Source organism: Takifugu rubripes, chromosome 12 (genome assembly GCF_901000725.2).
Source record: "Takifugu rubripes chromosome 12, fTakRub1.2, whole genome shotgun sequence".
In the NCBI taxonomy this organism is placed as follows: Eukaryota; Metazoa; Chordata; class Actinopteri; order Tetraodontiformes; family Tetraodontidae; genus Takifugu; species Takifugu rubripes.
The window spans coordinates 12,508,109-12,521,768 of NC_042296.1; the positions used below are offsets into that span (position 1 = coordinate 12,508,109).

At 42.9% G+C, this 13,660-nt stretch overlaps 2 protein-coding genes across 5 annotated transcripts; both read right to left on the reverse strand.

The window, feature by feature from the left end:
• Positions 1-249: 249 nt before the first annotated feature.
• On the reverse strand, positions 250-6,673 carry LOC101062848 (heterogeneous nuclear ribonucleoprotein R). Of its 4 annotated transcripts, none has more exons than XM_011609412.2 (15): positions 6,516-6,673; positions 5,838-5,992; positions 5,650-5,768; positions 5,451-5,558; positions 5,226-5,339; positions 4,968-5,144; positions 4,725-4,860; positions 4,420-4,625; positions 4,197-4,346; positions 3,970-4,091; positions 3,348-3,886; positions 1,581-1,641; positions 725-785; positions 488-592; positions 250-378 (listed from the first exon to the last, which is right to left on the reverse strand). In XM_011609412.2, exons 2-12 carry the CDS (start codon positions 5,986-5,988, stop codon positions 1,607-1,609), a joined length of 1,857 nt encoding a protein of 618 aa, XP_011607714.2. In that variant the 5' UTR covers positions 5,989-5,992; positions 6,516-6,673; the 3' UTR covers positions 250-378; positions 488-592; positions 725-785; positions 1,581-1,606. The 4 variants fall into 4 exon arrangements, with proteins under 4 accessions (XP_011607714.2, XP_029700712.1, XP_003969327.2 ...); XM_029844852.1 differs by having other exon boundaries at positions 725-788; XM_003969278.3 differs by lacking the exons at positions 250-378; positions 488-592; positions 725-785; positions 1,581-1,641 and having other exon boundaries at positions 2,500-3,886.
• A 109-nt stretch (positions 6,674-6,782) lies between these two features.
• Positions 6,783-8,221, reverse strand: atp5if1a (ATP synthase inhibitory factor subunit 1a). Its single transcript, XM_003969277.3, has 3 exons — positions 8,049-8,221; positions 7,516-7,628; positions 6,783-7,429 (listed from the first exon to the last, which is right to left on the reverse strand). The coding sequence occupies exons 1-3, from the start codon at positions 8,118-8,120 to the stop codon at positions 7,288-7,290; spliced, it is 327 nt and encodes a 108-aa protein (XP_003969326.1). The 5' UTR covers positions 8,121-8,221; the 3' UTR covers positions 6,783-7,287.
• Between the last annotated feature and the right edge of the window lie 5,439 nt (positions 8,222-13,660).

Sequence of the window (13,660 nt, forward strand, 5' to 3'; positions counted from 1 at the left end):
AAGACAGAATGAGCTATAAAGTCAAAGAAAACTCCCCTAGTCACTTGTCTCACATTTTCTTTAGTGTCACTGTAACTGGAAATAGTTACTCATTTTTATTTATGAAAGACAACTTTCATAATTCTCTCTCTATATACATACAGTATATGATAAAGCCACTGATGTTTGTAAAACTGTTATGTTTCGGTTTGCGGAAAATAACTAAAAATGAGTGCTAAAATTAGTACTTAAATTAAACAAACAGACACATTTACTTTAAAGCAGAATGTATTTAACAATAAAACTGATCTTTTTTAATTTACATCTTTAGCTCCACTAGAAGGAAAAACAACACTTTAATGCAGCTATGGATTCTGTCCATCAAACTTGTCCTTGTTCCTGCAGTGAATAAGGAAAAAAAAAGAATATGATGTAAATTTATGATTAAATTAATGCAAACATATTGATAATTTAGGTAAAGCTGTAGTAAACCACTGCTCATTCTCACCTATGTCTTCAGCTTCCACCTGTCCCAAATGAACTGATCCTCAAGGGGATGGTTCTGTGGGTACTTCAGTTTAGGGGCCATGAAGACTGTGGGTCGGGATCAGAACTAGAAAAAGGATGAATAACATGAGCATGTCAACATTTAAGGGCCACATAACGCTTTTCTGTCAGAAAAAGAATTATATATCCACTTAGCTTACAACTACATAAAGACAAAAAATCAAAATAGCAATCTTACCATTGTGTCCCTTCCATGAGTGAGAACTCATTCACATGGATGGGGGAAGCTTCTATAATGCCTGCTGAAAAGAAGTCAAATATGAACGTAGATGTAAGGTTTTTAAACCGGAGACAATCAAAGGAGTACAAAACTGAATCATTTTGTGTGTCAAAGTGTTGGAGGCGGTTTTCTGCCATTTAATTATGCTCCTTTGTTGAGACTCTTACCTGTAAGATACAAATACTGCCATCCTGTGGCAATGAAGGGTACATACACCAGTTGTGATTGTCCATTGTTTCGACATCAATCGAATTTGCCTATACCTTAAATATCGCCACTGCCTTTTTTTTAGATACACATGAACACATTTCTTAATTAACGTGTGCTTCCTGCTGAAAGGGTTTAAATCCCAGACAAGTAATGAAGGAACAAAGGATCAGTAAGCGCGCAGTCGTTATCAACAGCTCCCTCTGGCGGCCAGCGGGGACCAGTTCACTTACGTCCATTTAAAGAATGCCAATAGGACAGATGAGATGATCTGAGTTTACTCAAGTCTTTGTTTGACTTCCTGCTCTTTCATCACATCTTAAACTAAACCGTGCATGATTTTAAAAAAAATCTAATTTAAAAGTAACTCAGTGTATTCACAACTTAGCAGAATTTAAACGCCAAATTATTTGTTAAAGGCTCTGTTCAACTGCCACTGTGTTTATCTTAGGCTGGGAAAAAAAGCTGAAAAATCCTCACTGTATATAAAAAAAAGGAATCAAAAGAACAAGTAATATGATTACTGCTAGAGTAGCAAGTAGAGTTGCAAGAGTACCAATGATTTGCTACAGGAGAGGAGACAGTACTCTGTACAAGGCTAGCTCACCCTGGAGTACCGTTCAGGTGAGTTCTTCATTCTAGGGGTGCCGCTCTCAATGCTTCTCCACCTAGGCAGGTTGGAATAAGAGGACAGACACCATGAAACAAAATATAATGATATCATGACTCCAAAAAAGCAGCTGGTAACAACATAATACCTAACAATCTGACTTTTTACAACACACATTTCACTTTTACTCTCCGGATGATCAGGTCACCTGCATCTTCAAAAGGAGAGAAAGAGACTGACTGTGTGCAGATTGTGGAGATATAATAATTGAACATGTGACGTGCAAACGTATAAATTCATTTAAAACTTGCTCTGTCTTAGCTGTGGGGAGGGCATCGAGGAGGCCATACCAGCAGACATACAAACGACAGATCGTCTTGTGTGAACAGATGACCACTGTATACGCTTTAACTGACATCAGCCTGTCTTAGTGGATACACTAGGGCTGGGCAAAGTAGTCCTAAAAAATCACATCTATTAAGTCTTAATAATGCAGCAGTAACTGAGCAGTAAAATCAAGTATCACAATTCTGGTGAGCGTATCTCTGATATTGCCCAGCCATGACAAGCTGTGAGATGTAATAAAATCTTGTGCAGATCACAAAACAAATAGATGCCGTAAAGAAATAACATAACTATAGCAATTTATAGTAGTAGCAAGATGTCCAAAAAAAAAAAAAAAGAGGTACGGTTTGCTTCATTAACAAGTCTTGAGCTGAAAGTTGTCATCTTGATACTGAGCGGTATAAATTTCGTATGAAGGAAATGAATGCAGTCTGATGCCACATGCACTGAAAGATCCAAAAAGTGAATTTCATCTTAACACTTCAAATTCTCGTCTCATCATTTTATGCGTTGAGACAAAAGGAACTGATTTCCAAATGAGAAAATCAAATACTGAATGACAACACTGAATTTGAGTATCTGACAATTGACTGATGCTCAGCTGAGTTTTATTGAAACTGAACAAACGTAAAAGTTATAAATACAAAGAACATCAAATAACAAATTGCTATGGCTCTTAAGGTAAGCCAAACCAAATACTATTGGGCAAGTTCAAAGAAAACACGGGAAGTTATGGTATCAGTTTTAAAAAAGAAAAACACAATTCGTCTAACTCTAGAAACGCTAGGCATACAATTGTAACATTACAAAACTTCCTTTTTTGTGGATTCTTTTCTCCACCAATGCAAAATATGAAATATGAAGCTCTAGCCATATGCATTTATTTACAAGCATGTCCCTAAGCAACTATGAGAAACCACAAATAAAGGAGTACAAGAAAGGGGGTGAGGGCATGGACAAAAACCTCCTGCAAGGCAAATATCAATATTCTTTAATGTCTTATAGATTTTAGCGTATAAATGTCCACTGTGTAGATGTTCGTTGATGATTTTAAAAGAACCTGTAACGTTACAATAAAACCGTTGTGTGTGTGATTTTTGGATACACGTGTCCCAATGTAACCGAAGGAGTAAGGTTACGTTCACTTCTTCAGCCAAAAAGGCTTTCCAGCCAATCATGCCGAGCCAATTCTGGGGTCTGTCCACTTTTTCCTGACATATATACTGATAAATCATGAAGGACGAAGAATAAAAAGGCGATCAAAAAAACTGTGGCCAATCTCCTGCTTTGATTCTTTTTTTATGGTTTGTTCTCTTTTTGCTGTCACTCTGCCAAATACCTTTTGGTGCGTCTACTTCCACTGCTGCCCATAAGAATCCTGTGAAAACTCCATGTTGTCATTACTGTAACCATAGTTACCAGAATAGTCGGCCCCTTGCTGCAGAGGCTGCTGGGCGATGGGCTGGGACCCCCAGTTCTGTTGGTTGTTGGTCTGGCGGCGCTTGGAGTCAGGCTGGTTGAACACGTCAGCCTTCCTTTTCCCGCCGACGTTACCTCCGCGGTTGCCCTTTATCCCGCGAGGACCGCGGCCCCTCTGTGGTTGGAAAGGGATGCCCCGCCCTCCTCGACCACCCCTCGGACCGCCGAGGGGCAAACCTCTTTGGGCATAGCCACCACGGCCACGTGGTGGAGGAGCTCCACGGGCTCTGGGGGGAGGAGGTCCCCCCCTGCTGGGACGAGAACCACGGCTCCTCATGCTGTACACATCATCATAACCATAATAAGGGTCTTCGTATCCTCCACGGTAATCGTGATAGTCGTAACCATAGTAGTCGTCATAGTAATCTTCATATCCATAATAGTCTGGTGGATAAGCGTAGCCCCCTCGACCACCACGACCTCTGCCTCGGCCTGGTGGGGGCATACGTGGAGGTGGATAATAGTAGTAATCGTCATACCTGCAAAGAGTAGGACAGTGTTGAAGTCAGAGGATTCTTCACCTGAGGCAGAGTCGACCAATCACACGTCTGCGCCTGCCCACCCTGAGTTCCTGGTGGTCTGACGAGCTGCTTGGCGCTCTTTCCGCTTCTTGTCCGGGGGTTTCGCCAAGACGATCTCAATCTCCTCCCCTCCCACCTCTTTCCCGTTCATCTCGTCCATTGCCTGGCGAAACGAGCAGAAACGATACAACATGCATATGCAGAGAACCACCTCAAACCCCCCCCCCCCCCCCGGAAAGAGAAAGATCAAAGAACAAAAGCTACCCACCCTCACAGCAGCATCCCTTTCTTCAAAGTGAACAAAAGCATAATCTTTCAGTTTCTTGACCCGCTCTAGCTTTCCAAACTGAGCGAAGGTCTTTTCGAGAAGCTCCTCGGTCACCGCTGTCGCTAAATTCCTAACAAAGAGCACTTTCACCTACAAAGGAAAGGTTGAGATTCATCATCCTCTGGTGGGGAAAACACCAAAGAGGAAGAACAGCCTTGCTCACCTTGGCCATGACCTCAGGGTCAGGCTCAGCCACGGGGTCAGCCCACTCCACGGTGACTGGGTTACCCCAAACCTTGACCTTGCCACTCATTAGGCGGCGGCGAGCCTGTGCCGCGGACTTGTGGTCTTCGTACTCAAGAAAACAGAATCCGCGGTTTTTCTTCTTGTCGTCTGGCTGTTGATACAATATCACCTCTTGCAGACCCTCTATTGGGAAAAACAACAACAACAACAATCCATCAGGTGGAATGATTCGCTTTAATAGTTCGATGGCACCGGAATTCTAAAAGTGCGTTGAAAAATGACCTGTAACTTTCCCAAAGTCTTCCAATATGCTTTCTCTTGTCTTGTTCTTTGGGATGGAACCAACAAACAGGCGGTTGTTTGCTACAGATATGCAAACACCCAAGTACTTGCCAGGGCGGATTTCGTGGTTATCACACTGAAAGAGCCAACATTTGTTTTACACTGTAATTAGGATCCTCTTTAAAATAAGACAACTTCCAGATTTCATTGCTGTTTCTTACGACAGCCTTAGCGGCCACTTACAAGCTTCACTGCCTTTTGGGCGTCGTCCTTATTGCAATATGTGATGAAGGCATAGCCCCGGTTCTGACCGGAGAGGGGGTCCATCATTAACCGGAGGTCCCAGATGGCTCCAGCTGACTCAAAGAGCGGCACCAGCTCGTCTTCATACAAATCCCGTGGGATTTTTCCAACAAACACCTGACGGGGAAGAGAGCCCGTAAATCTCCGAGCAAAACGGTTTAGTTGAATAAAACAAAACAGTGGCAAATATCTGTGCACCTCGGTTCCGATTCCTGGGTGTGTTCCTGTGAACACATTGTCAGGAGGTGGGCCTCCATACTTTCTCTGGCCCGTAGTGACATCCAGGGTGTAGCCCGTCCGCTCCAACAGAGCCTGAAACAGAGTTCACATGAAAACGCCACCGAAAGCTGCACACGAGGCACGACTATTTACTCTGGACAGCCATCCCAAACTATATTAACATCTTGATTCCCGGCCTGTTACCTTTATTTTTGCCTCGTCTGGGCCCTTGTTGGACTCCTGCACCTTGCTGCCTTGCTTTTCCCGCTGTCTATAAGTCTTCATGACTCCACAGAGAAACGCGCTTTTGTTCTGCGTAAAATAACAAGCATCCAGCAACCGAAGACATAGGACGTCTGCGAGAATACAGCGAGCGCACAGCTCGTCCCTAACTTAGGGCTACCTGCACATGGGACAGGTCGCTCTCTTTGAACTGCTGCAGCACCGTCAGTGCCCCCTCCTCATTGAACTCCCGGAGTGCATCGATGGCCCTTTCGTCTAGGTCGGCGTATTCCACCAGGCCTACAGAGACAAAACATGTGCCACTGCACCGGGGCTTTTGAGTAATTTGCAGCTCTTGGACCAACCAACCTGTCTGGAAAATGTTGTCGAGACTTTCTGCGACTTTCTGGGGCAGCCCAGCATCAACCAGCGTCTGGTAGTTCTCTGTGTGAGCTGCCGAAACGTCCATGGGCTCCTCTTCCTCCTTCGCCGGGGCCGAACTACCGTTCACCTCCGCCATTCTCCTGTTAAACACAGACAGAAAACTTAGATTATGGATGGCAACAATATCACTTCATTTTAGCAGAAGTAATTCTTTGTTATTCTGGTGACCTGTCTAACCCGCGTAGACTAAACTGGAGATGTTCCCCCGTACGAAATTGAAGATATGATGGGCAGCAGCAGCTTTGAGCGAATTTGCGAGGATCAAAACTGCATCTTAGGAAAATAAAGCTTGACAGTAAAGCGACATAAGGCGTCCTTTCAAAGCATCCAGTGACATCCACCGTCCCGCCCCCTTTACATGCTGCTTGCTAGCTTTCAAGATATACTGAATTACATGCAGCTACATTCTAACTGGGACGGTTTTCTTTAATCACAGACACTTTTCGGTTTCCAGAGAACATGAAACTACGTTTATTTCAGCCATTGTTGCCAAAGACGACGATGATCGCAGCAGGTTATCTTACGAGTAAAGCGAAGGCCTAGCCGTGTAGACCCCTTCTGACACACGTTCCGTGCAACGTGCAAATATTTAGCATGACTTACCAGACTGATTCTGGGCCCTAAGTGTCACGCGTATTAAAAAATGCACAATTAACCTGTCCGGAGAACGAATAAATGTTAAATAGGGAGAACAAGTTTACTCCCAACACACGAGACAAATTTCCAGACAGCCGCGGTCTCGTCGTCGGCTCGGCAGAACAACGCCACCGCTGCGCAAACATCGCGAGATTTGCTCAAAGAAAAAAAAGGGAAAAGGATTATTCGCGATGGCTGGTCGCCCTCTTTATTGTTGTAGTTTTGGGGGGCCAACTTGTTCGAGCCTTTACAATTTCTATAAAAACAATGTTGGAAGGTGAATTTGCAGTCACGCAATTACACAAATCCAGAAAAAGGTGTGACTGTCAAAGTCTCCCAGTCCATTAGTACTGTTGCCTCAGTGGGGTCTGGCCTCGTTTAAGATGAACATTTCAAAACCGTGTCAATTTGAATATATTAGCAAAAAATATTCCAAACTAATCCAAACTACTTGCCATTTCTCTTAATCCAAGAGGGATTCAGAGAGCATTCTTTTGCTTCAGCGTTACCATTTCTGAATATGGAATGATCCAATATAGACACAAAACACAGATCACTGCATACAAGTGTTAGTCAATGAGTGACATGCATTTTCCAAATAGAAAGCACTTTATTTTAAGGTTTTTATCAGTAGGCCTCTTATGGTCCTGCTCTGACCTGCAGTAAAGTCGATCAATAGCTGGTAATCATTGACTTGGGAAAAATAAGGGTGGGCGCTTTGAAACATTGGCAACAAGCTTCAGTCATCATGCTTCAACTTTCTGATTTTGCCCTTGTGGCGGTCGATCTCCTTCTGTAGGCGTTCAATCTCTTTCCTGTGGTGCTCAATTTCTTCCTCATGGTGGTTCCTGAGCATCTCCAGCTGCTCCCTTTCCCTCTGCCTGCAGGAAAATAAATAAGTAAAAGAAAAGAACTGAGCATAGTGTGCAATAGCAACCATATCACATCACATTTTAATGAGTCCCACCTGAAGTATCGCTCCTCCTCTGCAGCTGCTCGTCTTCCAAACGCACCCCCTGCTTCCCTAAGGGAGCCTCCACCTCCACCACCTTTCCCTGCTCCCTTGCCCAACTCCCCAAGCTAAAACAAGCACACAATTTATACATCAAAATGCACACACAAAGCGCATTCTTGTGTCACCACAGATAGTTTTTTACGCGTTTTGTTTGGACGCTATTCCAAGCAATGTTTACCTTTGCAATTCAAAACGGGTAATATAAGCAAATGTTTTTTTTAAACCTGCAAATTAACACTTAAACAACGCTTTAGTGGCGAAACGCAAAACGTTAATTTAGTAATGCCATTAAGTGGTTTAATAAGCAGCTATAACATGCATTACGTTAGTTGGCAAAATCTATACGTATTGACCCGTTAATATTATAACAGATAACATTAAACATGCAGACGGAAAGCTAAAAACGAGCTCATGTTAGCCTCTTATTTGATAAAACTCACAGGAGCGTTACAAACATAATCTGCAACAAAGTCACGCTAATTTACCTGGTCGGAAAACATTCTAATCTGTGATGTCACGCATCTTCGAATATTTGTTCCCAAAAGAAGTCTTGACATTGTGGAGAACTCAAAACTTTTCGAACAGGACAGATAGAAAATAGCTGCACGGTTGTGACTTCAAATGCGGAAACTGGAGGGAACGTATGCAGCTGCGCATGCGCAGAGAAATCCTACTTCTTCTTCTTCCTCTATACTCGTTTTGGTTGCATTTACCTTAGATGCGCATTACCGCCACCTACCACACTGGAGTGGGACTCGGTAGATGTAGTTGAAAAAAGAGTATATATAGGTTATATAGATATATATAGATTAGCGTATATTTAGATTTTGCGAAGGCAACGGGGAGGCGTACCAGTGTTCTTTTTGGTTTGGTTCAGGCTTCTTTTCTGTGATTAATTGAGCGCAAACGACGTATGATTTGCGCCTTACCGCCATCTTCTGTACAGGAAAAACATGACAGTCCATTAACTTAAAATCCTATCTACAAAACGCGTCTACTTTAAATTCCAGTACTCATACCCTAACGGTTTTGATCCACCTTTTATTTAAAATATACCTCTCTCCATTTTAAATTGTTGTGCTGAGCATTTAGTTTCTGCTCACATTTGTCCATAATTGTATAACCTTTATGTGCAGGATAATTAACAGCAAGTATTGCTTTTCTGTTCTATTTTTTCTTCTATATACTTTAAAAAAAAATATATAGCTGATATGTGGAATATACCACACTTTTATATTTCCTTCCGCATTTGGGTCCTTTACTTTTAATTAGGAGTACTTCCTCTCATTTGCTGAAAGATGTTGCTAATGTTACACCTTTATGTTGTGAAAATTTTGTCTGTTTCATTTCACTCCCTGATGTGCACGCCTCCCCTATTAAAAGTTTCTTTTTTCCAGTATGCGCAGATTTGCTGCATTTAGAATATGGTCTGTGGTTTCATCAACTGACCATTGTTTAAGCAGGCATCACTCTCTCCTGCATTATTAATTTCACTATAACCCCATTTAAATTGGTTTGCTTGCAGCCCACGCCACTGTGGATCATAGGAGGCAGATCCTTCTGCTAAATGCTCCTTTTCAGAAGAAGCAGCTCCCAGTTTGGGTCTAAGAAGCAAAGCCATGCCTAAAACATTTATTTTTCATAATGCTCTTGTATACAGCTTGTTTACATGACCCCAAATGGTCTCTTAATTATTCTGCCACTGGATATCTCCACACGATCCACTAAACATGGATCTCACCTGGGTCTCTGGCCTCGCCAACCTGACCAGCACTCATCATTTACTGTGTTGCTTTCATTGGTCCTGCTCTTCTTTTCTAAGTGTAGATAATAACTTTTCAGTGAATCACTAATCCTAACAGGATATATCAACTTGCATTCCAACTCATTATGAATATTTCCCAGGAGCTAAGGAGCTATTTTATACCACGCTTTAATGCATTGTGTGTGACAACATGGATCCACAGGGGGGTGACTCAACCACCTCTTAATTTGGTAACAAAACGTGCAGAAATCCTGCCTGAAACAGATTGCTACACGTGTTTGGCAACACTAAACATGCTCTCCCTCTATAATAATAGAGATTTTAGGTGTTCTGTTTAAAAGCATGCTGCATGCTCTAAACTTCCTGCTCATATTTTCTAACCACTGTCAAGCTTAATGTGATGGTTCTGCTTTGCCACAGTCAGATGTTCGATGAGACACACTCAGCAGCACAAAGGACAGCTTAGCAGTGGGTGTTAAGTGCAGATGAGTCACCATATTACAGTCCCATTGATGAAGAACGTCCCCTCTTCCTCCAGAAAGACCAACTTATCAGAGCACAGTACAGAATGAGCTCACCGTCCATGAAACTCCCTTTTCATCCAGAGAGGCTGATGGTCAATGAACTGGCGTAGGCGTGGTGCTCCTGCAATGACGTACTTTATTGCTCCTGAGGGTCAAGTAAAAAAACAAACAGGGATGATCTGTTAGTTCTTCATAAAAGATACACAGGAAAACTTATTGCACCAAAGGGTTTTATAACTCTCAAATCCTCGGTACATAAAAAGGCAAAGGAAATAAATCACACGATATAAAAGTTTCACTTGAGTGATGCACAGCTGGAAGCGACACTTGCGCAAGAGGACGCGCAGAAAGGTTCTTATTTTTTATGCCTCCGATGAGACCAGTTTGACAGGATTTTTGACAGCGCTTCAGCAGACGCGTAACTGACGCAGTGGCGCCGTTGCAACAAATGGTGGCAGTGTGCTCTCATTCAGCTGTGTTGCACAAAGACATCCGCCGAATAACAACCGTCTAAAGACAAATCCTATTCGCTGTGCAAAGGACGGTCAGTGCCGTTCGTACCTCGTTTGCAGCGACGGCTAATTTACAGATTGGAACGTGAACTATTGCAGCGCATTAACCCTGAATTGCATTCATCAATATTCCACCAGGGTAAATGATTCTGCTGCACTCTGCTGTGATTTTAAAAATGCAAGAGCTCCAGAGGTGCCAAGTCCTCAAAGATAGAGGGGAAAAATACCATAGTGGTGCATGAAAGGGCATCTATACACATTTAAACTGACCATTTATTCCTTGACGGATTGCACTAGAATTTCCTGTAACTTTATAGACTATTTTTCTGTATATTTATGCATGTCTGAGCATTGTGCACTTTCATGGACTTCCGGTCTGCAAGATATGGAGCAGCCAGTTATCTGTATCCTTTCAGAGCGGCTCAAGTGTTGCTATTGGAAATAGTATCCAGGCAACAGCATTAACCTGAGCAAAGACAAAGTAAGGTCATGCACAGCAGAAGACATGGTACAAAGCCTCAGTATGACCAATTCGTTTTCATAAGCTTTGCATGTGGGGATGCTTATTACAGTTATATTGTTAAATCTATGGAACATGTTTACATTATTATTCCAAAAAATCAATAAATCGAAAAAGGCATTCTTGGTTTTAAATAAAGCAACATTTTTCATTTCATAACAAATATTGTGACTACTTCTACCAGTGCATTCAATGTTTTGCATTAAATAGCTCACGTCTGAAGATGAAGAGATGCTGCTGTGCTCCCGGGAATGCCACCGAGCCATTTGTTGAGGATTTTAGCACAAACAGTGTGTGACAGGCAACTTGTTGTCTTCATCAGTTGTGTGGGTGCTCTCAGGGTTGCACAAAAAATCAATAGTTTCTGATTCTAAACTACATTTTGTCGGTCCAGGCTCTGCGCCGCCATTATGTAGAACCCACTTTGTACTGGAACAAGGGAACTTTCATAGAGGAATGCAGATTTTAATAAACTATTGGAGACTTTAGTCTAGAGGCTTTTAGTCAAGCAAATAAGAGTTGAGCAAACAAAAGTCTGATTCTATTATCTTCTCCGCATAAATCAGCAGTCATTTGCAGCGGGGAATTTAGCGCCGTCGCTCACTTCTGACCATATTATTCATCGTGCAAAATTATCACATACTTTTCAACGTGATGGCCATTTCATCAGTACTGAAGCCGGTCATTAGCCTCCCCCAGCCCAGTCAACCCCTGTGGATAACATACAGTGATAAGTGCTAATACCTGCCAGGAAATCACCTTCAAGAGACTGCTGCTATGATGCAGAAATGCTGCTGTAATCCACCACATCTGCAGTGATTTGTCATTTAAAGCAGAGCAGAGGGAGGCACAACATGGGGATTCTTTGTCCGAGCCAATCAGTTGGCAAAGGTGAGCGTCTGTATAAGTGCTCACGGCAGGTTAGTGTGGAGTTATGACATCACTGTCCTCATCAGTTGTGAGTGGGCTCCCGGCTCTGATTTCTCCCAATGTGCTTTGGCATTCAAGAAACTATTTAAGCAGAAAAGAACCAGTTATTACCCTTCTCTTATTGTTTAGTTCTTTGTCACTGTTCCACTCCAAACTTTAGAAATAGAAACGGCTGAAAAAGCACCACTAAACCTCAGCAGGACAGAGGTTCTTCAGTTTAATAATAACAACAACAATTTTCTTGCAATTGCCTTTTCCGTCTTTCAGATATTCCTGTATTCCTGTATATGATGAAACGGTGAGGTTTGGGAGGGGTGAGACTCTGGTTTGCATGTAGCCCCCCTGCCTGCGTGACCTTTCTCCTGGTGCACTGGTTTCCTCCCACAGTCAAAACCAAGCACATCTGGAATAAAGGAAACTTGCTGAGAGTGTGTGAGTGAATGGTGTGTGTCCTGTGACAGACACACACCATTCATGGTCCAGGGTGGCTGTAGATCAGGTGACTGCTGGGACAGACCTCAGCTCTCCCCAGACACCCAGAGGAGGAGTGTCAACACGTTCTCCCTGTGCTTGCCTGGGTTTTTGTTCCAGATACTCCAGGTTCCTCTCCCCCAGTCCAGGGACATGATGAACTTTCCTGAGGTGTGAACATGAGTTCTGGCTTTGTCCAGGGTGTCCCCCCCACCTCTCAACCCATATTAAACTGCAAGCACAGAACAATATGAACCCCTCCAGTTTGTGCCAAAGCTGCAACAGTAAGTTTAGCAACAGTCCATGTGTGTCCGTCACGGCTCAACGATCCCATCGAATCGACATTCCTGGACATGGTGCCCCCTTGGTGACTCTCCATGATCAAAATGGTTAGTTTTCAGGACATCTCTTGACAATAAAATTCATAACCAGCTCTGTGATAGCAGTTTGCAGTGTTTTTCCTGATGTCTATCATATGTCCAGACTTAAATCATTGCTATAACTGAACCTAAACCACCATAAAACCTAAAACTGTTATTCAGACATTAAAAGTCTTGGTTTAATATTGTCCTTGTAGAAGAAAAGAGGTGTGCCTGTTCCTTCTCTTTGGGACTTTCCAAGCATCGCTCTCCCCGTCCTGTGGATTATTATCCACAGTTTCCATAGCAACAGCCTTCAATTAATAGACAAACAGTGCAACACTGTTACTGCCAGCAAGGTGCTAATTGATAATGGATTTCAAGTCAAGAGGGATGGCAGCAGCAGGGGGGCTTGGGGTGAGAATGAAAAGAGACAAGTCTATATATACGTGTGTGTGTGTGTGTGTGTGTGTGTGTGCATGTGCTGAAGGGTGTGACTTATTTAATCATGGGCAGTAGATGTTATTAGCATTGGGATGTGTTCTAGCTCACGTGCACACCGTGTCATTGCACATTGTGATTATAGATTTATTCAATTTGTCAAGTGCTGATGAGGAAACAGGAGCCGTATTTGTGAAGAGATGAGCGCAAACACCAAGGTCAGACAGCGTGACCTTTACCTCGTATGCGACAATGAACCTTCGGTTTGCACAAAGGCAATAAAAAAAACAACAAGGTGTGAGCTGCCAAAGTGTGAACGACTAATTGAGTCAGCTGCAGATATTAAAAGGAAATTAAAACACGCAAAGAATCGAGATGAGGGGCAGAGTCAACACTTGCTAACTCCCCACCTAATTAAGAAATAGGTGTCAGAAGAAATCCTGGGAACTGCCCACTTGCTGAGTCAGACAGCACCCAGATATGAGGTCCTCTATCCATAATTAAAAGGCAAAGCTGGAACACCTGACCGCGACAGACACTGTCAGATCTGTCGAAAAGCTGCGAGGCTGTTGCGC